General features: G+C 44.2%; 1 protein-coding gene across 1 annotated transcript in view; it reads left to right on the top strand.

Annotated features, from left to right (window-relative positions):
- Positions 1–24,951, top strand: part of dock10 (dedicator of cytokinesis 10) — a 339,343-nt gene that overhangs the window by 145,003 nt on the left and 169,389 nt on the right. The window contains exons 2-3 of the mRNA XM_078208965.1: positions 979–1,098; positions 12,380–12,469. Coding sequence (XP_078065091.1) covers positions 979–1,098; positions 12,380–12,469 — 210 coding nt within the window. The remainder of the gene's footprint in view (positions 1–978; positions 1,099–12,379; positions 12,470–24,951) is intronic.

The raw sequence follows: 24,951 nt of genomic DNA, 5'->3' as shown, positions 1-24,951 counted from the left end.
AGAAAAATGATAGGGTAATGAAAACAAATAGTTTTTCTTTTCATTTTCTTCAAACACTTGTGTTTGGAGGTGGGCAAAAGCTTTATTTTGACAGTTAAGAATCATCTAATCAACATGAATAATCTATTTGCTTTCCATTGGCATCGGAAGATAAAAGCAAATTGCTGCGGATGCTGGAATCTGAAACAAAAACAGAAAGTACTGGAAAATCTCAGCAGGTCTGACAGCATCTGTGGAGAGAGAACAGAGCTAATGTTTCGAGTCTGGATGTCACTTTGTCAGAGCACTCATCCAAACTCGAAATGTTAGCTCTGTTCTATCTCCATAGATGCTGTCAGACCTGCTGAGACTTTCCAGCATTTTCTGTCCTTGTGGCACAGGAAGATGGTATGCTGTGAAGATGGACATTTTGGGTTGACAATGGCAGGAGCATGGTGTGGTTGGAAGCCATGTAGTAAAACTTCCAAGAATATGTCCAAGCACAGTTGACAGCGTTACTTGGTGCAGGTTTAGCTAAAGGCTTGTTTGCACATTCTGATGCAGTACTGATGCCAATTTAGCAACGATGGCAGCAGTGAATTAGTCACATAGCCTAATTGTGTCATTGTACAGCAGACAGGATAGGGCTTTGCGAATATTCACTCAAATGCATGCACCGAGTATTCACAATCTTTGTAGCCAGCTTTTGCAAATGAAAAGAGTTGAAAAGACAATTAGTAATTTTCATATGGTAGAATTTATAATGTGATGTCCAAAATGTTTGAAATCAATAAATCCAAGAAAAAAAGAGTGAAGTAAAAATGAATAAGGTTTACGACCTATGTGCTCTAATTCACTGTATTGATGTACAGTGATAGCTGTACAGAGTCACTTTGACTTCAACCCAATGCTGTGTGTATCTTAGATTTTAAGGGGTGGGGACTCCTCAGTATTTAAATGCAAATGGATTAATGCTTTCCAAAAAATTTTCTTCTGAAGCAAGAGAAGCCTAAAATCGTTGAACCACTGGACTATGAGGCAGTCGTTGAAGAAAGTGAGAACCAAATTCAGGATCACCTCCTTAAAGATATGCTGCTGTTTCCAGACAATGATTTCTCTGTGAGTACAACTTTTTATATTTTGGAAATTTTCGATAACTCCAGTTACAAAAGTTTTCCTGGTACGTAGCTTTGTAAGTCAGGTGCAAACGTATTTCCTACATAAGTTGTTTCATCATGGTTCCAATGTGCAAGTAACTTTTGACTTTGCATCAAGGGTGATTTTAAAAGTTGGGATGGCTTAATTTTGATTTAGGTAGATTTGTACAAATTTTAGATGTCTTTTGGCTTGCTTCTTTTTGATAGTAACCTGTCTCTGATCCAGAAGTCCTGGGTTTGAGTTCTACTCCAGAACTTAAGACCGTGAAATATGTGTTCATAGCATGGCCAAACAAGTTGAATATCAAATTCTTCCATCACATGCCAATGGTGGGCAGTAAGAACAGAAGAGATTCCTGGTCAGCCATGCAATGGCAAGAGTTTGTACCACAATTATTCATAGCTCGAGGCTACAACATGCATGTAAAAAAATGCATGTTTTTGCCACATCATAGAATGATAGACTCTTACAGTGCAGAAGGAAGCCATTCGGTCCATCAAGTCTGCACCGATCACAATCCCACCCAGGCCTTATCTCCATAACCCCATACATTTACCCTAGCTAGTCCCCCTGACACTAAGGGGCAATTTAGCATGGTCAATCCACCTAACCCGCACATCTTTGGATTGTGGGAGGAAACCGGAGCACCCGGAGGAAACCCACACAGCCACAGAGAATGTGCAAACTCCACACAGACAGTGACCGGAGCTGGGCATTGAACCCAAGTCCCTGGCGCTGTGAGGCAGCAGTGCTAACCGTTGTGCCACCATGCTGTCCTCAGACTCAGACTCCGAGTGAATTACAAAACACCACAACCATACAAATTTTATCCACCTGTGCGCTTGGTTTTCCTTTCCTCTTTCATTTCATATGCAGCAAAACAACAGACAGAATTTTTTCAAAAAATGACTAAGTTTTATGACAGAGAGAAACATAGAAGCATAGAAAAACTACAGCACAATACAGGCCCTTCAGCCCACAAAGTTGTGCCGAACATGTCCCTACCTTAGCGATTACTAGGCTTACCTATAACCCTCTATTTTACGAAGTTCCATGTACTTATCTAAAAGTCTCTTAAAAGACCCTATCAAATCCACCTCCACCACCGTTGCTGGCAGCCCATTCCACGCACCCACCACCCTCTGAGTGAAAAACTTACCCCTGACATCTCCTCTGTACCTACTCCCCAGCACCTTAAACCTGTGTCCTCTTGTGGCAACCATTTCAGCCCTGGGAAAAAGCCTCTGACTATCCATTCGATCAATACCTCTCAACATCATATACACCTCTATCAGGTCACCCCTCATCCTTCGTCTCTCCAAGGAGAAAAGGCCGAGCTCACTCAACCTATCCTCATAAGGTATGCTCCCCAACCCAGGCAACATCCTTGTAAATCTCCTCTGCACCCTTTCTATGGCTTCCACATCCTTCCTGTAATGAGGCGACCAGAACTGAGCACAGTACTCCAAGTGTGGTCTGACCAGGGTCTTATATAGCTGCAACATTATCTCACGACTCCTAAACTCAATTCCTCGATTGATGAAGGCCAGTACACCATATGCCTTCTTAACCACAGCCTCAACCTGCACAGCTGCTTTGAGCGTCCTATGAACTCGGACCCCAAGATCCTTCTGATCTTCCACTCTGCCAATAGTCCTACCATTAATATTATATTCCACCATCCTATTTGACCTGCCAAAATGAACCACCTCACACTTATCTGGGTTGAACTCCATCTGCCACTTCTCTGCCCAGTCTTGCATCCTATCAATGTCTCACTGCAACTTCTGACATCCCTCCACACTATCCACAACACCTCCAACCTTTGTGTCATCAGCAAACTTACCAACCCATCCCTCCACTTCCTCATCCAGGTTATTTATAAAAATCACAAAGAGTAAGGGCCCCAGAACAGATCCCTGGGGCACTCCACTAGTGACTGACCTCCGTGCAGAATATGACCCATCTATAACCACTCGTTGCCTTCTGTGGGCAAGCCAGTTCTGGATCCACAAAGCAATGTCCCCTTGGATCCCATGCCCCCTCACTTTCTCAATAAGCCTTGCATGGGGCACCTTATCAAATGCCTTGCTGAAGTCCATATATACTACATCTACTGCTCTTCCTTCATCAATGTGTTTAGTCACATCCTCAAAAAATTTAATCAGGCTCGTAAGGCATGATCTGCCTTTGACAAAGCCATGCTGACTTTTCTTAATCATATTATACCTCTCCAAATGTTCATAAATCCTGCCTCTCAGGATCTTCTCCATCAACTTACCAACCACTGAGGTTAGACTCACTGGTCTATAATTTCCAGGGCTATCTCTACCCCCTTTCTTGAATAAAGGAACAACATCCGCAATCCTCCAATCCTCCGGAACCTCTCCCATCTCCATTGATGATGCAAAGATCATCGTCAGAGGCTCAGCAATCTCCTCCCTTGCCTCCCGCAGTAGCCTGGGGTACATCTCATCCGGTCCCGGCAACTTATCTAACTTGATGCTTTTCAAAAGCTCCAACACATCCTCTTTCTTAATATCTACATGCTCAAGCTTTTCAGTCCGCTGCAAGTCTGCACTACAACCACCAAGATCCTTTTCCATAGTGTATACTGAAGTAAAGTATTCATTAAGTACCTCTGCTATTTCTTCCGGTTCCATACAAACTTTCCCACCGTCACACTTGATAGGTCCTATTTTTTCACGTCTTATCCTCTTGCTCTTCACATACTTGTAGATTGCCTTGGGGTTTTCCTTAATCCTGCCTGCCAAGGCCTTCTCATGACCCCTTCTGGCTCTCCTAATTTCCTTCTTAAGATCCTTCCTATTAGCTGTATACTCTTCAAGATCTCTAACATTACGTAGCTCCCTGAACCTTTTGTAAGCTTTTCTTTTCTTCTTGACCAGATTCATTACAGCCTTTGTACACCACGGTTCCTGTAACCTACCATAACTTCCCTGTCTCATTGGAACGTTGCTATGCAGAACTTCAGACAAATATTCCCTGAAAATTTGCCACATTTCTTCCGTACATTTCCCTGAGAAAACCTCTTTCCAATTTAAGCCTCCAATTTCCTGCCTGATGACCTCATAATTCCCCTTGCTCCAATTAAACACTTTTCTAACTTGTCTGATCCTATCTCTCTCCAATGCTATTGTAAAGGAGATAGAGTTATGATCACTATCTCCAAAATACTCTCCCACTGAGAGATCTGACACTTGCCCAGGTTCATTTCCCAATACCAAATCAAGTACAACCTCTCCTCTTGTAGGCTTGTCTACATACTGTGTCAAGAAACCCTCCTGAACAGACCTAACAAACTCCTCCCCATCTATACCCCTTACTCTAGGGAGATTCCAATCAATATTTGGGAAATTAAAATCTCCCATCACGACAACTCTGTTATTATTACACCTTTCCAGGATCTGTTTCCCTATCTGCTCCTCAACATCCCTGTTACTATTGGGCGGCCTATAGAAAACACCCAGTAAAGTTATTGACCCCTTCCTGTTCCTAACCTCCACCCACAGAGACTCCGTAGACAATCCCTCCATGGTGTCCATCTTTTCTGCAGCCAAGACACTATCTCTGATCAACAGTGCCACTCCCCCACCTCTTTTGCCTCCCTCCCTGTCCCTTCTGAAACATCTGAAACCTGGCACTTGAAGAAAACCGGAGTGATCTGTGCCAGTCTGTCTGGCATGGACTGGACTGCAATCATCCCACATTTTTTGGGAGAGTGGTGGGTTGCATGCCAATTCTGGAAGGGGCAGGGTCTAAACACGCTGGTAAGCACAATTACAAAACGGTCGGGTGCCGTATTGAAAGAGTGCCCCGATCACACAGTGCATTGGAAGACCACCTCCCACCCTCCCATGGAAATTACCCCCCTGCACCATCGGTGGCATATTTCCCCACCCCCTCAACATGAATCACCGGCATCGGGGCATTGTAGGCCTCCCAATGGGTCTTCATGACTCCTGACATGCCCACCCCTTTTTTCCCCACCCCTACATTCTCCCCTTCATGCCCACATCTTCATAACCCACACTTCATGCCCCACCCCTTCATAACCCTCCCATCAAAGTAGCCCTTGGTCATGGCCTCCCTTCATGAACCCCACTCAGGCCTCACCCTGTTGGCATTGCCCTGGCAATGCCAGTGTACCAGGTGGACACTACCAGATGGATACTGCCAGAGGGGCACTACCCAGCCATCTTCCCGATCTCCTGGGGGTTTCAGTAGCCTCTCAGCCCTACAGTGTAGCCATTGCATCTATTGTGATTTTCGCCTAGTTCTCGCAGCGCCCGAGGGTCGGAAGATCCCAGGAGCTGAGAGAATCCGGCGTTGAACTAGCCAAGGATATTTAAATACTATTTCAAATATGCTATTAGGCCTTGTGTCCCTTGGGTGAGATCCAGCAAGGGATCGGGACGATTGCAAATTATTTGGCGCCGGGCACAAAACCTGTTTTTAGGCCTGCATGCAATTTTCCTGGATTAGCGCGATCTGTGCTAGGCACGGTGAGACCTGAAAATTGCCTCTAAAGCTTGCATTGCTATAGCACTTTGTTTGGCACTGCTTACTGTGGTCCTTTGTTCTGATCTTATTCTTGGTTTGCATCATTATTGGCTTGTTTATGGTGGACTGAAGTGAATATGAGAATGTTGGCTAAATGTCAATGCACACACAAGTTTAGGTGGCTGAATATCCGCAGAAGTGCACTGAGTCTCTGATGAAACTGGAACACCAGGTAAGTGGCTTGTGATAAGCGAAGGTTAGGTTATATTGCTCAATTCTGCTTCACTTGTCACAGTAGGCTGATACTAGCAGTGTAGCAGCTGTATTTTTATGAGCCATATCCATCTGCTGTGCTTGTTCTTTGTGGCAGAAGATTATATGTGCATCAATCGGAAAGTGAGAAATTCTTAGATGTGTGGAAATCCACTGTGTACTTAACTGCAAACCAGCACTTGTAATTGCAAATTTTTGCAACTGTGTGTAATTAGAAATTCAGATTTAATTTACTTTGGACCTCAGAATTCTTCAAGTGATTGAACAGCCAGCAGATTAATTGAACTCACATATCATTGGAAACCGCAAAAGAACAGAGGCAATTTAAATTATTTGCAAATCTGGAACAAAAAGGAGAGCAAACTTTAAAAGAAGTATTAAGAAGATTATTTCAAGTTGTTTTTAAAAACTGAATTATTGACCGATGACGCACTTCCTCAATTGCCACCTTTGCTTCCTTCAGTATTTGGATGCATTTCATGTGGTCTTGGTAATCTATCAACTTGAAATATAGCCTCCATGCATAAAAGACCTTTTTGGTCCCTAATTGGCCCCACTCCGCCTTTATCGTCCTCTTATTATTGATATGCTTTGAGAAGATCTTTGTCTTTCCATTTATGTTAGTTGCCAGCCTCTTCTCATAGAATCATAGAATCCCTACAGACCTCCGTTCCAGTTTGCTGCCACAATCCTGATCCCAGTCCTGAGGTGTCTTCAATGAAGTCCCATTATAAACTGTGGGACCTACTAATGCCCCATTCCCACGCTGACTGGAACTTGCATTCATCAATGCGGCGCACCTTATAATGACCTGGACCATATCGAGATCAGCTTAGTGGGTGGCTTCAGAGTAGGTTGGTGGGGGTAGCAGAGGCTGCATGAAAGATCACGCGAGGCACATATTCCTGGTCCACAAGGCACCCCTCCACGATCATGGCCAGGCACCTGTGGCTTCTTAAAACATAAAATTAACATACCTGCCTTTGTTCCCCATAGTCTCTATCGGCAAAATCAGCTGCTATAACCTTGGCCAGTGGTGCTGTCAATCAGTGAGTGCAGCAGGGCCTCCCATTCACCTTCCAGCATGGGGAGATCATCAACCTACCCTGATTGGATGGCGAATCTGCTCTCTGCCCTTTAAATAGCTGGAGCCTTGAAGATTGTGTTGGGTGTGTTGAAAGTATGCCTTGTGGGATTGGGACCCAGAACTAGCCTGCCATTTCCAGTTCCCAATCCCTATTGAAAATCCAGCCCTGTGTCTCTCTGCTTTCTGGTCATCATTGAGCTTTCTGACTCTTTTATCATATTTTATCCTCCACTCTGTCTTTGGCTCCAGAGCCTTCAGTAGGCTGGTCGCCACACTATAGGAAGGATGAGATTGCACTAGAAAGGGTGCAGAGGAGATTCACCAGAATGTTGTCTGGGCTGAAGCATTTCAGCTCAGAAGAAGGACTGGATAGGCTGGGAATGTTCTCAGAAGGCTGAGAAGGACTGATTGAGGTGTAGAAAGTTATGAAGGACATAGATAGGGTAGATAGGAAGAAACCTTTCCCCTTCGTTGAGGGATCAATAACCAGAGAGCATAGATTTAAGGAAATAGGCAGGAGATTTCGAGGAGATTTGAAGAAAAACCTTTTCACCCAGAGGGAATCTGGAACTCACTGCCAGAAAGGGTGCGAGAGGCTGGAACTCTCACAACATTAAAGAAGCATTTAGATGAGCACTTGAAATGCCATAGCTTACAAGGTTATGAACCAAATGCAGGAAAATTGGATTAGAATAGATAGGTGCTTGATGGCTGGTGCAGACATGATGGCCAAAGGGTTTCTTTCTGTGCTGTAAAAATCTATGAATCTATAACTCTATGAGGCTGAGCATGGTGCTGCTAAAAAGCTTTGCCCCCCTCTTTACCACTTAAAAATTCTCTTCAAAGTTACCTCCTTGACATGCTTTTAGTTGCCTCAGTCCTTACCTTATCTCAACAGTAACTGGTTATTTTCATCTGCGTGAAGCATTTTTGGGACATTTTGTTATATTAAAGTCACTATAAATGTGCACGTTGCAGTTGTCATCACCCGCAAGTTCCTGTTAAAATAATAACGTTCTCCTAATGGCATGGCTTATAAGGTATTAAAGGAAAACTATTGTAGACAAATGCCAAAGTACTTAGACAGCAGTGTGTGGGATTTATATTTTGCAAACATTATTTCTGAAAATATAAATTTCAGCCTTAATGCGTTTGTATTATGTTGGGATTTTCTAATGGAGCCCAAGGAGCTTTGCTGTACTCTATTTAGAAGAAGAAACTTTGGATTCGTTGTCTGATTTGGGAGTTAAAGTTATATTAATGGGAGCCATTCCAATAACTGTTGACCTTCACTACCCGATGCTGGAATGTTTACAGATACATTGACTGGAAACTTTAACGTATTTGGCCTTTAAGATGTTTTTGTGAGCTGGTTGTGTTTACGTGTTTGTCACGTTAAACCAGCTTTACAAGCTGAAATGTCAGGCAAATCAGATTACCAAAGTGCCTTATGCGTTGCACATGATTGAGAAATTCACTCACATTCAACTTTTTCTGTTCATTAATACCAGCAGAATTAACGTTCCACCTTGCCAGTGCATTACTTGCCAAAAACATTTCCAAGGTGGCTTGACCTTCTCTCCCCAGGGGCTGTACTCACCTGTGCCACCCTGGTGGGTTCTGTTTGCCAGGCACACGTCGTGGGGGACCTGTCATAATTCACATTGGCATGAATGGAATGGACAATCCACCTTTGGGGGACTGTCAAGCATAGTCAAACGATGCACAGGGAAGTCAGGATCCCCCTTGCATCATTGGCAGAGGGCAGAGACAATCGAACAGGGAAATCCCGCCAATGTAAAAGCCATTTTGGGACTCCCACTCGATTATCCACCCTCTTCAACATTCCCGTCCATTATAAACTGGGGTGGAAAATTCCCCCCCTATATTTGCATTGTAATTTGATGTTTTATATTTTAGTCTTATAACAGAAATCTATGAGCTAGAAATTCCTTTGGGCCTATTTTTGGGCCCGGGCAATGCTCTTTGCAGCCAGTGCTCACTCCAACGCCAAGAAGGCTTTCTCCAACATTAGAACAAAGAACAATACAGCACAGGAACAGGCCCTTTGGCCCTTCAAGCCTGTGCTGCTCCCTGGTCCAAACTAGACCATTCTTTTGTATCCCTCCATTCCCACTCTGTTCATGTGGCTATCTAGATCAGTCTTAAACATTCCCAGTGTGTCCGCCTCCACCACCTTGCCTGACAGCGCATTCCAGGCCCCCACCACCCTCTGTGTAAAATATGTCCTTCTGATATCTGTGTTAAACCTCCCCCCCTTCACCTTGAACCTATGACCCCTCGTGAACGTCACCACCGACCTGGGGAAAAGCTTCCCACCGTTCACCCTATCTATGCCTTTCATAATTTTATACACCTCTATTAAGTCTCCCCTCATCCTCCGTCTTTCCAGGGAGAACAACCCCAGTTTACCCAATCTCTCCTCATAACTAAGCCCCTCCATACCAGGCAACATCCTGGTAAACCTCCTCTGTACTCTCTCCAAAGCCTCCACGTCCTTCTGGTAGTGTGGCGACCAGAACTGGACGCAGTATTCCAAATGCGGCTGAACCAACGTTCTATACATCTGCAACATCAGACCCCAACTTTTATACTCTGTGCCCCGTCCTATAAAGGCAAGCATGCCATATGCCTTCTTCACCACCTTCTCCACCTGTGACGTCACCTTCAAGGATCTGTGGACTTGCACACCGAGGTCCCTCTGCGTATCTACACCCTTTATGGTTCTGCCATTTATCGTATAGCTCCTCCCTACATTATTTCTACCAAAATGCATCACTTGGCATTTATCAGGATTGAACTCCATCTGCCATTTCTTTGCCCAAATTTCCAGCCTATCTATATCCTTCTGTAGCCTCTGACAATGCTCCTCACTATCTGCAAGTCCTGCCAATTTTGTGTCGTCCGCAAACTTACTGATCACCCCAGTTACACCTTCTTCCAGATTGTTTATATAAATCACAAACAGCAGAGGTCCCAATACAGAGCCCTGCGAAACACCACTAGTCACAGGCCTCCAACCGGAAAAAGACCCTTCCACTACCACCCTCTGTCTTCTGTGACCAAGCCAGTTCTCCACCCATCTAGCCACCTCCCCCTTTATCCCATGAGATCCAACCTTTTGCACCAGCCTTCCATGAGGGACTTTGTCAAACGCTTTACTAAAGTCCATATAGACGACATCCACGGCCCTTCCCTTGTCAACCATTCTAGTCACTTCTTCAAAAAACTCCACCAGGTTAGTGAGGCATGACCTCCCTCTCACAAAACCGTGCTGACTATCGTTAATGAGTTTATTCCTTTCTAAATGCGCATACATCCTATCTCTAAGAATCTTCTCCAACAACTTCCTCACCACGTTCTATACATTAAAAATTGAGCCTCATTTACCTGTGCTAACTTGTCTACACAGGCAAGACTGTCTCCTTGGAGATGAGGTGAATCGGACTTTGGCAGAGGGGGACATTATGTAAAACTTGAAATCAAGGGAATGTGCCTGCTCATCTTGCCTCTATAAGAAAGTTTTGTAAATATTAGGGAAAATTGCTGATATATTCGATGGTCACAGTGGCCACTTTTCATACCTGTCCCGCTTCACAAGGGGTGCTTACAATTTGTATTAGAAATATTCTTTAGAATATACAGAAATCCTCCTTTAGAAATATAAAAGACCGAGGGGGATTCTCCCAAAAAAATTCTAAGTGCTGAATTGGCAGGAAAAGTGGTGTAAATCACGATTGTTTTTTTCAGTGGGAATTCAGACTCGAATCTCCCCACTTTGGGCCATGCAGAGGTCACAGTTGTGAATATCATTAAAATCTCAGGGGGGGGGGCCTATTCACGCCACAGTCCCTTTTGCTGGCCAGCCTGAGACCCCCACAGAGCTGCCCTTCCACTGTCCGCACGGCCCGATTGTGGCCCGCACAAACATTCCCGGGCCAGCCCCAACCCACCCCTCCTGTCCTGGAGCACTGCATTCTCCGCTCACAACCCCCCCCCCCCGCAGCCGTGCTGACGCCCCCCCCCCCCACACCCCCTACCCCGGCAGACGCCCCCCTCCCCCATGGGAGGCAGACACCCCCGAGAGAGGCAGACCCTCCTGGGAGACCACACCCCCCAGCCCGCCCCAATCCCTGGCCTCCCTCCAGCCCCGACCGATCCCCATGCAGAGTCGCAGTGGGACCCCTCCACTGACTGCCCCCTATGTCCCACCCACAATACGCCCCATCCCTTTGGCATAGCCCAATGCCCCGTGGGCTGTGCCAAGGTGCCCCCTTGGCATGGGCACTTTGCCCCTTGGGCAGTGCCCGGGGGCATAGGCTGGCACTACCAGGGTGCCCATGCCCAGGGGGCACCACCACCTGTCACCCAACCCCCTGGGGGGCCCCAATTGCCCCCCCCTTCACTCCAGTGGGATCTCCTGCTAGTTCCCCGAACGTGGGAGCTATTCTAAACCCCGCCGGAGTGAAATCCTCCTGGCGGGGTGGGAGATGCTATCAGGCCTGGAGAATTCAGTCCCAGGCCCGATAACCACATTTAAATCACATTAATTCTTCCCGCTGGTTTCCAGCCTGCTCTCCAGTGGTGGGAGACACGTGCGTGTCGGGAACATATGCGCGAATCTCGCGAATCAGCGCACGCGCACTTCTCCCACCAAAATTGAGCGGGTCAGAATGAGAGAATCGCCCCCCCCTAATGTCTGTCTTAGAAAGCTACTGCGGGGTTGGGGTGGGGGGGCGGGGTTGGGGGGGCGGGGTTGGGGAGGGGGAGAAGGGAGGGAGGGGGGGAGGGGAGTGGGGGAGAGGAGGGAGGGGACAGGGGAGGGGACGGGGGCAGGGGACAGGGGGAGGGGCGGGGAGGGGACGGGGGGGAGGGGCGGGGAGGGGGGAGGAGAGGAGGAGAGGGAGGAGGGGGGAGGTGGGGAACCTAAGCAACAGTTAAACCAAATTGTTGGTCCAATTTTGAAATTTATTTAAACAAAGCCATAGAAAAAAAAATCATTAATTAAATTGGAAGTGCAATTTTAAATGTGTGGAAAATAAGTGCCAAAATTATGTCGATGCACAGTGGTGAAGGTACAATGATATCACAAAGGAGCAGTTCCTGTTGGTGGCAAAGCAACTGGTAATGGGAGAAGTAATTAGGGAAATGGTGGACAAACGTATGAGTGAGACATTAATATAAGTGATGTTGATATCACTGAAATCAGACACGCAGCAAGTTTTTCTACTCAGATTATTTCATGCGCTTCTAACGAATGGGTATTTAAAACAAAGGAAGTGTACTGAACTTCTCTTAAACGATATATAACAAAAATTACTGTTTCTTTCTGTCCAGACATCATCAATCCCAAGGGAAAGACGTACCATATGTTCCACAGTGCCTGAAGGGGCAGAGAATGAGGCAGAAAATCTACTAGTAAAACAGGTAAGGAATGAAATACATATTGCAGTTCATTGCCAGACAGTGGCAATTGATAGATGGTATTGAGGACAGCAGATTAGTTTAAACAACATTTGATAAACTGCAGAAGTGCCTTCTTGTTCTGTGCTCACGTAGCTAACGTGATTCGAATTGCATTAAAATGGATGCAAGATTATACAGCTACTGCCAATAACTGATTTGTTGGCTTTTACTCTTGCATCTTGTTGGACTCCTGTCAAAACCCCAGTGTAAAAAATACAACTAACAATCAAATTATTTTCTTTTCTGTTCATTTTAGTACATTTTATTTTCAACAAATAATCATGCCTGCAAATTGGTCCGCAATCCCATCATTTGCCCACAAAATGGGCATCGTTTTCAAGTATTTTGGTTTGATCTCAGTCAAGTAAGTTCAGAAATTTAACTATTCCACGAATAACATGCCAACTCCTTGGTCTGAATTATGTGAAGCATTTTAAATTACTTTGTCGGAAATATTGAATACAGTAGTGAGCAATGCTCCTCGTTGTAAGCACTGGGACTGGAAGAAGAACCAGCTAATTTTAATTTCTAACATCCACAACTGCAAAATGTGTTTCTGTCTGACTCATTAACAGTTCCTCTTTCATATTTTCACTCTGAATGAAATCACCTCTGGACTTTTGGGCAGATATTCCTCTTTGAGGCGGATATTCCGCTTTGAGGTAGGAATCGGAAGTCGGGCTATTTCCTGATACTGCGATCCCACATCTTATGTTACTGTGCCTGCCCACTGTATTTTCACCCACAGACTTAGCAGTGGGCTGGAATTAGGGACAGGCATAAAGGGAGGTAGGCCATGTTTGAATGCCCATATCCATTTGTTGGGACATTGGTCCAGTTCTGTAGGTGTGTGTAAGGGCCTCTAACTCTCACCCTCTTGCCCCCATATTCCTACATTCCCCCTCATCCCTATACCCCTTCATGTTCATTCACCCACCCTGCATATGCCCTCACCACCGCCTAAGCCAACTTGTTCAGTATCCACTATATACAGAACCCTTGTGACCTACAGTAACATTGGGATGCCTTTGAGATGCTCATGAAGTTGTCAGGATAAACAGTCATTCAAAAATCACTTCAAAAAGCATAATTCTATTAAGTGATCATAAAACTGTCTTGATAAACAATCTCACCACCCCTTTAACAGCAGTGTCAACAACCCCTGCTGAGCTGAATCTGTAGGCTGAATTTAATGCCTCTCTTGAGAATAGTTTGGAGGAGGTGTTTAGTCAGGTAGAAACAATTTGGAACCTAATGATTAATGCAGTCACTGAGCAGCTCTAACTAACAGAAACCATTGGTTAATGAAATGCATTGTTGCTGTTTAACCAAAAGCAAATTAAGACTGGAAAATAACTTATTTCCTTTGAAAAATCCAGCACATCCAGATTGTACTGAGATAATGCTTGTGTTCTTTCTGTATAGATGAATTATTAATGCGAAAAGGATTATATCAATGATTCCTGAAGAGAGAAGTTAAATCCAAACTGTTGTCTCTTCAATTATTCTGAATGTTATTTATGGCTTTGACAGTTGAGTATTTATTTTGGACAATTCAGATATCTTGAAGCATATCCTTGGCAGGCAACCATACTACTCCTTACTTATATCTGCGAATTCACTGAGCTGGATTTTATCAACAGTGTGTCATTCCCAACATCATAGCCGGAAATTTGTGCAACTTTCACTTTCTCTCTTTTTGCTATTCTCCACGTGATTATAATTAAAATTCTAAGTGCCAGTGGTATGCATGCAAAACACATTTGATCTAGTGGTTCGGAAGCTTTACATTGGTGAAAATCACCATCCGCTAATAATGCTGCATCTACAAGTGGTCCATTAAAGGGTGTTCTGGTAAAACAGAGAGACATCATGACAACAACTTTGTTGTCCAACTCCACATTATTAACGTCAGATTTTGGAAAACAAAGTTGACACGGATTTTTTTCAAAGATAATTTTCACATGTGCGTGTTCCATGTTACATTAATTCCATGTGTGCATCACTGTTATTTGTTGAGACTAGCTTAGTCAGAGGGCTAAATGTGTTGGAATGCCTCATGATTGGTGCACATTGATGGTTAAAGGGGAGTGAGGGAAATTTCCTTTGTTGTGGAATAAACAATGTGCGGAATTTTCCCTTCCTGCCTGTGGCGGGTTTGGTAACGGGTGGGAGCAAAGAATCTAGCAGGAGCCAAAAAGTCAGAAACTCACCACCATAACATCACGTTGCAATGCTTCCAGTGGCTGATTAATGTCTGGTCAGTCTTCCCACTGGCTGGTGGTGTGAACACCATTTCCATTCATTTGCATGTCATGAATGCTCATTAAAACAGCTGCCCACCTACATCCCATCAGGCCTTTCAGTCTTGTGTCACACAGGTGGGAAATTATGTCAGTCTAAAAGCCGAATGCTAATGAGTGGCATGCACAAAGCAGCCCTCAGTTCACAAGAGATTTTGGGGTATGTGCAACACTGCCAGAGCGTTGCACTGCTCCTGATGTACTGCCATCACTGGGGCAGACTGGTTCCTGTCCTCTATCTCCATGCCAAGCAGGTCTTCATGGACCGCACCATGTTGCTGGAGCCATGGACCCTCCTGTGTCATCGTCTTGGATCCTGAGGTTGGGGAGTATAGAAGTCTCCTTGCTCCTGGCAACATAAACCAGTGTTTATCTGGACAACATCATATTGTGGGACCCATGCAGCTACCATAATAAAGGTCTGAAGTTCAATCGGGAGTGGAATGTGAGGTGAGGCTGGGCATTGAGTGGGGGGTGGCGGCCTGATGAAGACAAGGATGGGGGCAATGTGGAAGGAGGGTTGTGCAAGGAGGTAGATGAAGAAGATGAAGAACGGAAGGCAGAGGGAAAACTGAGGAGAGGGAAGCTGCACCCTAACATGGCTGCTTGAAAAGCTCACAAACAAGGGGTCAAAGGGATATTGCGTTGTTTACCGGAAGAGGAGGCACAAAGACTTCACATGCGGTGGGTGGAGATCCAGTTGGGGCATGGGCACTTTGCAAGTGATGGGCTCAGGGCGGGGGTGTGGTGGTTGAATCAAGAAACAGACTTCTTGAGGCTGCTAGCCTTTTCCCTCTGAGCTGCTGACAATTTGCATAGCCTGGTGAAGACAGGTGGGCTGGAGAATGCTGTGCCTGTGCTGGGCTGGTATTTAAATATGGCACTGGGACCTTCGAATCCACCAGCTGATGGTTGATGAACGAATCAGCTGCCAACCCCCAAAGTGCCTCGGAGGGAAATGTGCCTCTTCATAATTAATGAGGTTCCCAGCATGGATTCCTTCATTCTGGCCAGTGGGAAAGGTGCCACCAGAGCCGGCCACCACTGCATTTAGTCTCGAAATGGGAAAATTCTTTGCATTCACTTTTTATCAAATGACCATCTTAGTGTCCAGTGCTGTACTCGCTATCCTATGGGACATGGCTGAACTTGCAGGTTCAGCTGGCTCTCCTTTCTATGCATTCCAAACGATTATCTGAGAGAAATCTCAGCAGGAAGTTGAATTGTCATCGGTGAATTCAAAGCTCTGTAAGGACTCTGCCAGCTAACACCCTGTGTTGGACAGTACTGACAATACCCTTTTGGTCCCTCATTATATTAGCTTGTCTGACTACTCTCCCCCCTCCCCCCCCATCCTTGCCCCACCACACATTCACATACCCTGCACACCAGGCCCATTCCACTTCATCCCTCAAACTCCAACCCCATCCTCTGTCCTCCCCTGGATCCCTCATCCAATTCTCCGTGCAGTTCGGAGTCTCCATGCGAGCTGCCATTCTCCTCTCCTCTCTTGTGCTATAGAGTTAAACAAAGCAAACCACTGAACTTTTATACAACGGAACAAAGCCAACAGGTGAACACTGTCATAAACCAGGCCCACAAGGTTCTCTTGCACCACTGAAGTTAGCTTGAAGGGAGGACCTTGTTGAGAACTGTTTCATGTCCATGGTATGCAAATAGAATACAAGTATGAACCCAGCATAGGCCAGCTCGTCATTAACTTTATATCTGCGCCTCTACTTGCCATTGGGAACTCAGAGTTTTGCATCCCACCTAATTATCCCGTGCATGCCATGTTTCTCATCGCTGTAGGCTCCAGAAAATCTCTCCCATTTCAGCAGTTTAAAACTAGATTGATGTTTGCTTTGCATCTGGGTACATTTTTAATGCCTCTCTATTCTAATACTTTAAAATATAACTGTTAGCTACTCCACGGTAATGTTGACTTTAGTTAACTTCATGTCACATTATTTGAATACAGTATGACTTTGTGACTATTATTAAAATTGAAAATAAAAACCCTATGATTTATACTTCAATTAAAACTTTGGAACACCCTGAAGACCGGCACTCTTGTTGCTGAATTGTGGCAAAACCATTGCTAAAATGTTAGGAGAGTTCACCAAAAGTATAAGTTTATCTATGTTTTGATATTCCTATCGTAAGATGCAACAATGAGAAGAAAAGAGTCAGATTTTTTATTGATAAATATTTTGTTACAATCTCCATGAGGAAACCAAAAATAACCAAATTTACTGAATGATCCCCAATTACCAACAAAATAACCCTTTTTGTAGCTTTTACTTTTACAGGGATCAGAACCAGTGCAAATTGCACATGAATTAGCAGGAAAATGATACCTAAACTAAAAAAGGTAAATTTAAATAGTAGATACAACAAAGGTACGTCTATTGCAAGCACAAGCATTTGCATCACTCCCCCGCATAAATGTGGCACTACGAAACTACACAGTCCCACAGTATACAACTCTTTACTCACAATGGGTAAATCAAGAGTTTGATTCGCTTCTTCTCCTCATGAGAGGGCGACATGGTGGCACAGCTGCCTCACTGCGCCAGGGATCTGGGTTCAATTCTGGCCTTGGGTGACTGTGTGGATTTTGTACGTTCTCCCCATGTCTGCATGGGTTTCCTTCGGGTGCTCCAGTTTCCTCCCACAGTCCAAAGATGTGCAGGTTAGGTGGATTGGCCATGCCAGATTGCCCCTTAGTGTCCAAAAATGTGTAGGCTAGCTGGATTCGCCACAGAAAATGCACAGAGCTACAGGGATAGGGCAGAGCGAAGGGACTGGGTGGGATGCTCTTTTGGAGAGTTGGTGCAGACTTGATGGGCTGAATGGCCTCTTTCTGCACTGTAGGGGGTCAATGGTTCTGTGGAGAAGTCTCTGTGTTCCTCTTTCTGTCTCTGTCTGCATCAATTGTCTTTTCCCTCCTGCTCCTCGGTTGAGCTCTCCTTTGTGCCTACAGATCTCCTTTGTGTCTTCTGGCCACCGCACGTCTTCCTTCCTGTTGGTTCTGCTTCCAGCCCAGAAAGAAAAAGTAGTTTGGACCAGTATTCTTTTTTCCCATTTTTCACTGTGTTTATTCCTTCTGGGAGGTCAGGGATCACTAGATCACATGGACTAGTACTCCTTATTATCCAAGAAAATTGCAGTTGATCCCTTTAAAAATGATATAAACTCTTAAAGGTCCCTTTCAAACATTGTTGAAACAATTCACGGAAATTTTAAAGAAATTCAGAATTTTCCTTGCTTGCACACCTTCTGGCTCAAAGGTCTTCACAACATGCTTTATAATCACATCTCATTGAAACATTTCAAAGCACTTCACTTGATATTCAGTGACCATTGTTATTTGAGTGAATATGGCAACCATTCTGTGCACAGGAAGATCCCTCTGAACAGCAGCTTTGATGCTTTTGGTGGTGTTTGTAGAGAGGAGAACAGTTGAATAGAAATCCTCAACATCATTCCTGAAACACGGAAGGATGTGGATCAGCTTAATGGTTTTAACGGTTAACTTGAAGAACTGAGCGGAACATGTCTGAATGCCTTATTTGGTCAAACTCTTGTAAACTATGCTGAAAATGTATCATTTTGCATAGTTTTCCAGATATCTCCCTCTTTGTCTCACCATCTATCCGAGATTTAATATTACATTTCAGCGTTTTATATTCTGTACCTTGCCACAGTTTTACCAATGGCCTTATTCACTTGAGGTGCTGCATATTACATCTGCTGAACTTGAACCCCAAATCACTCTGCCCTCGTACATTATCCAGCTTTTGAACTTACTTAATGAAACAACAAAGCTGGTGTGGTCCTTTTCGATATTAACACTTTGGGTACTGGATGGCAACATTGGGATCCGACTATGATTTTTATTGGGCAGTCTGAGTAGGAAGCTGTGACTTCCTTACTCGGTAACAATAACAGAAAAGGGAAGAGGATTGTGATCAGAAGGGGCCCCAATAGATAAATTTGCTTTTTAAAAAACTTTCTTCCTCTGACTCACCCACTTTCAACTCCATTAGGAATCATGGGGAGATGCCTCTGACATCCAATCCTGGAATGGGTAGGAAGGCAACTGGCGGGGACTCAAATCAGGCCCGGGTTGTTAAAATTGATCAAATTGTGTGCTGGCATGGTTAAGCAGGAAATGACTTTTGTCAGCTCCAATTTTCTAATAGACCACTAATTATTCTTCTTCCTTCTGAAAGAACACGAAAATACAAATGATTCAAAACAGGTGAGAGTAATTCCGGACTGGATCAGGGTTAGGGTTATCACACCTTGGCTCTGTGCGCTGACCAAGAGCAGTCCTGGGTACAATGGACAGCTCATTTGATTTTGCCAGTGTGGGTGTTTCCCTCTTTGTAAGTTGAAATGGATGATCTGGAATTTGATTCAGAACGAAAGGAATCAAAGTCCTATGAAGCTATATTAACATCAATGCAACTATTTTCTTTATTGTTATGGTTAAATGTGGGTAAACCTTCCTGGGGAAATTATTTTTGGTTTCAAAGACAAAATTGCAATAAACTGCAAAATGCTTGCATCTCAGCTGGCAGATGTTAAAGTGTTTGGGTGGATGGGATGCTGTGAGCCAGAAGTAGACAATTAATGTCATGCATCTGACATGCGTTTCTCCCTCGAGTACTTTCTGAATTCACTAATTGCTGCAAGCTACTTTTTGTTCCCCCTGTAATAAAGGTGATTGAATGTTGGGTATCCCTGCAGGTTACATTATGATAGGGTGATACTCTGTTGCATTTTCACTCAAATTAGTTGGCCTCAAAATTATGCCATAGGGTACTAGCAGACAAATACTCGCACATTCTGTGAAATTCCTTTCCTTGTTATTTTAGCAGAGGCAGTTTAAAATAAATAGACTAACCTGATTCCTAGAATAGCAAAGAGAGTATTCAGGCTGATGTGCTCATTTGCTAACATCCAAAGGCATAATTTCCAAACCTTGTTTTTCATAAGATTGTTTTTGGGTGGTTAGATTTTTAAAGCCTTTCATCAACGTTTGCTATTTTTCTAGGTTTCTACTAATGCAATTTTCTATATAAAGCACTGTGACACAAGACCCTGAATATTAACTGTTAGTTGCATTGTTGATGCAGAGATGAGCCATTGCAGTTGAAAATTGGTATGTTCTGTTTCTTACCCCACACATATCATCAATGTGCGTAATGTGGTAGAAGGAGCAGGGGGATAATTCAATAGTCCCAAAAACAAACATACGTGTCATTAACCCATATATGTTGCTTCTGATCTATCGGCAACATGCAACATCATGCTGCCTGCTCATTTGCATGAATGATTCATGCAGCTAGTGCTAAACGTCCTGTTGAGAATGCATGCCTCAATAGGGGGGTCCAGGTTTTGTGAGCATCACTTAAAGCTAGCCTATCAGCCTGTGCCTCTTGAACGGGAGGTGCACTCTGACCGGTGTAGGTGCTGGAACTGTTTGTGGAAGTGAGTTTGAGCAGGAAGAAGAATTAATTATGCGGCTGGATTTAGCATTTCTCCGCTGGCTGGTTTGAAGTTATTGACAGCACATAAAATGAAGTGGGTGCTATGCCCTACCCTGGCTGTAATTTTATCACTTGTGGGGGGAGGCGGATGTGCTTTGGGCAGCCCATCCACCCATGGAACACTGAGGTCCTTGAGTAGCCAATTAATGCCTATGTAAAGGTATCACCCTGCTGCTGCTAGGATTTAACTGGCGGCAGGAAAGATCCATGCCAAATTGGTAGCAGGCAGGGATCCCCTCCTTAATAAATGCTCCCTGGAACCATTAGAGGGCACCCCAAGCTGTAACACCACCACCCCAGGTTCTCCTTCCATAGAACCCCCTACCTTGGCCTCCCAACTTCCAATTCCCTCTTGCTGGGGGCCTCCAACCTGACCCTTGTGCAACCCCAGACGTACTGCTGGTCCCAGCTCCAGCACTGCTCACTTTCCTGCAGTACTGGCAGTGGCTGCCTGGTGACACAGTTATTTTCCTGTAATGCAAGCAATGATTACTCTCATGCAAACTTAGCCTGCTGTCACACAAGTTAATTGCTGCCATTATGGCTGTGGATACCTGTACTTGAAGAAACTTGCAGGATGTTCACAGCAGTCAAGAAGTCTCTCCTCTGACAACCCACCAGGGTTGCTGAGGTGATGTCCATGGGGCATGAACCCGCTGTCATTTCTCAGGATGAGAGATGTGTCCTCCACTACTACTCCGCCCTTATTATTGCCCATCAGTCAGCCAGTTCAGATTGTTACTGCCTATGCTGAGCTGTTGCTGTGAGAAGCTGGGCCTTCTAGGCCCAGAGCTGCTCAAGGCCATCTCCCAAGGCCATCAGGGGCATCCCCCACTGAGTATCAGCATCCTTCTAGCAGCCATGCTGCTGTCACTAAGATATGTGAAGAAACATATTAGATAGGTTCTAAGGGAATGCATAATGCTGATTAGTTGACCTTTCCAAGCAATATGACATGATTTATAAACTTGGTTTGAAATATTCATTTATGGTGGTTTTTATTTTTGCATGGTAGCCAAGCAGATTCTGTGATTGATCAATGAAAGCAGGTTAAAAAAAAGTGTGGGTATGTTGGTGAATGGGGGAATTAGGGTTGCATTTTATCGCTGTCACTGTCGGATGAGACATTCCCAAACAGCTTGGCCTGAAGGGGATTGTACTGGTTGCCTCTTCCTTTGCTCTTTCTCCTCCACTTTACTCCTCTTCCTGCTCTTCAGATAGTTGCCCTGGAGCTAGCAGCACGGGCTTTGCCCACATGATGATGAGGCAGTGCAGCATGTAGCAGACCAACATACATCTTGACACCAACTTTGCCTTGTAGTGCGAGGCTCCTCTGGAGCGAACAGGTAGTGCAAGTGTTGTTTGTCTGCTCAATCACATTTCTTGTGGCAGCATGACTTTTGTTACATGCATGATGTAAAAAATTCATGGAGCTTTAAGCATAGAAAGAAGCCCTTCAATTCATTATGTGTGTGCTGGCCATCAAGCAACTATCTATTCTGATCCCATTTTCCCAGCACTTAGTCCGTAGCCTTGTATGCTATGGCATTTTAAGTGCTCATCTAAATGCTTCTTAAATGTTATGAAGGTTCTTGCCTCTACCACCCCTTCAGGCAGTGAGTTCCAGATTCCCACTACCCTCTGGGTGAAAATATTGTTCCTCAAACCTCTTCTATACCCCATGCCCGTGACCTTAAATCTATGCCCTCTAGTATTAACCCCTCTACTAAGGGGAAAATTTCCTTCTTATTTACTCTATCTATGTCCATCATAATTTTGTACACCTCAATCAGATACCCCACACAGCCTTCTCTGCTCGAAGGAAAACAACCCCAGCTTAACCAGCCTCTCTTCATAGCTAAAATACTCAGCCCAAGCGACATTCTGGTGAACCTCCTATGCACTCTTTCTGGTGCAATCACATCCTTCCTATAGTGTGATGACTACAACTGCACACAGTGCTCTAACTGTGGCCGAACAAGCATTTTATACAGTTCCATTATAACTTGCCTGCTGTAGTCATAGCCATGTCATCAAAGGATAGCCCTTCTCACCCAGTAGCTGCCCACTGTTTTGTCATCATGGCTCAAATACAGATTGCTTTGTGGAATGCCCCAGAATGAAGGCATCATAACTGTTGCCAAGATATTTAGCATTGACCTGCATGATGCACTGCATATGGTTGCACAGCAGCTGGATGCTGAGGGTGTAGAATCCTGTTTGGTTGTGGAAAATGACATTGTTTCCATACGGTCATTTAGATGCTGCCAGTGGCACCTTGCACCACGGGAAATCATGTAATCCTCATGACATACTGTACCGTCTTCTTTCTGGCAAGAGAAAATGAAATACAGACCCTTAGTCACCTTCCTTATGTAACAGTGAATGACACACAGGAAGATGTTGCAAATATTGTCAGCTGTAGCCAGGGAGGAACTCATTGCATGCTATGGTCACATTATGGTCACATTCATAGCCACTGACAATGTGGCCCTTGCCCTGCTCTGAGATTGTACTTGTGGAGACAGCAGATGACAGTTTTCAGTCAGAAAGACCAAATGGAGTGAAGAAATCTGATGTAATTCCTTGCTGAGGTTCATATAGAAGAATTGTTCCCTAAGCAGATATAACTTCCTATTGAAACTCCTTTCCTCTTCCCACTTTTAAGCAGCTTGTTCTGCTTTTTGTGACCTCTGGCATTTCCTGACAGGGTGTAGTTCAAGGTGAATGCTTGGTCTACACATGACACACCATTCCCTGTAGACTTTAGACATTTAAAAAAAACTCTCAGCAATGCCAGTACAAACCTGCAAATAGCAGATGATCCTTTCAAACAGTGATGGAGACTTGTGCAAATGCCTTCTTCAAAATGGCATCCATCTTGGCCCTGCCAGAAGTATATTTTGATTTGATTTATTATTGTCTCATGTATTAGTACACAGTGAAAGGTATTGTTTCTTGCGTGCTATACAGACAAAGCATACCGTTCATAGAGAAGGAAATGAGAGAGTGCAGAATGTAATGTTACAGTCATAGCTAGGCCGTAGAGAAAGATCAACTTAATGCAAGGTAGGTCCATTCAAAAGTCTGATGGCAGCAGGGAAGAAGCTGTTCTTGAGTCGCTTGGTACGTGGCCTCAGATTTTTGTATCTTTTTCCCGACGGAAGAAGGTGGAAGAGAGAATGGCAGGAGTGCGTGGGATCCTTAATTATGTTGGCTGCTTTGCCGAGGCAGCAGGAAGTGTGGACAGAGTCAATGGATGGGTGGGTGGTTTGCATGATGGATTGGGCTACATTCATGACCTTTTGTAGTTTCTTGCGGTGTTGGGCAGAGCAGGAGCCATACCAAGCTGTGATACAACCAGAAAGAATGCTTTCTATGGTGCATCTGTAAAAGTTGGTGAGAGTCATAGCTGACATGCCAAATTTCCTTAGTCTTTTGAGAAAGTAGAAGCGTTGGTGAACTTTCTTAACTATACTGTCAGCATGTGTATGCATGCGCCACGTACACCATTTTGGAGTAATACAGCACTCATTGAAAATCCAAGTATTAAGGAGCCAAATATTACAGCCAAGTTGTCTACTGGAGAGCTAAGAGATTGTTTTAAGGTGTTGCAAAATGTCTGGTTTTAAGGACCAGATGGAGAAAGCTTGAATAACTATTTTTAAGCATTTGTTCTAGTAAGTCATATCAGAGATTCTGAATTTATGACTTTTAAAACTTCACTTCTGCAGGAGTGGTGGGTGGTTTTGGCACTGTGTATACAACAGGGAAACCCAACATAAAATCCACAATATACCCCCATTGAATAGAAGTATTTTTGAAAAGAAATGTGTTCCTGGAACTAAAGCAAAAATAATTACTAAGTACTATAGATAAATGAGAAAATAAGTTGCTGAATATAGTCTATAATCTTTCCCAAGTATTTTAGTTGTTTTATTTATTAGTGTTATAATTTGGAAAGTGGAAGAAAATTATTTTCATATTGGGGATGTAAATGAACATTAATTTAAAATGAGATTTGGACATTTTTTCAGTGACTTCATTGATACCTGAAATTTATCCAAATCATCATGGGGCATGTGATAGAGAGTGGGTAGCTTGATGGTCAGTGTATTTCTGACTGGGCCTCATGTTAACTAGTAGGTGGAGTTTGAAATGCTCCTAATAATAGAAAATTGATTTGATGTGTTGCAGTCCAGCAGAGAGGGCAAAGCGGCCTGATATGCTAATGGTTTTGCCTATTTTCCTGATGGACACCTGAAGAGGGAGTTAGTTGACTTTAGGGTCATGGAGTCCTGGCTTTGTATCCCTATTTCTCAAGATGTAAAATCAGGAGGCAAGAAGAAACAAAAATCAGTGCAGTAAAATGTGAGCCAAACCAGATGTACAAATCATGATGGTAAATCAGGTTACATGAAAATTCTCAATGAAAATGAAAAACACCTCCATCTTCTTCCCAATGAAGGGCGGGGGGGGGGGGGGGGGGGGGTGGATTGGTGGAGGAGTAAAAATGTAATGCATTGATTGCATGCTGTGCAATCATCAGCTCAGTAGTTACCTGGAGGTAGATTTTTAA

Source organism: Mustelus asterias, chromosome 3 (assembly GCF_964213995.1).
Source record: "Mustelus asterias chromosome 3, sMusAst1.hap1.1, whole genome shotgun sequence".
Lineage (NCBI taxonomy): Eukaryota > Metazoa > Chordata > Chondrichthyes > Carcharhiniformes > Triakidae > Mustelus > Mustelus asterias.
Note: the sequence above shows the minus strand (reverse complement) of the source record. Positions and strands in the feature narration are given on the sequence as shown.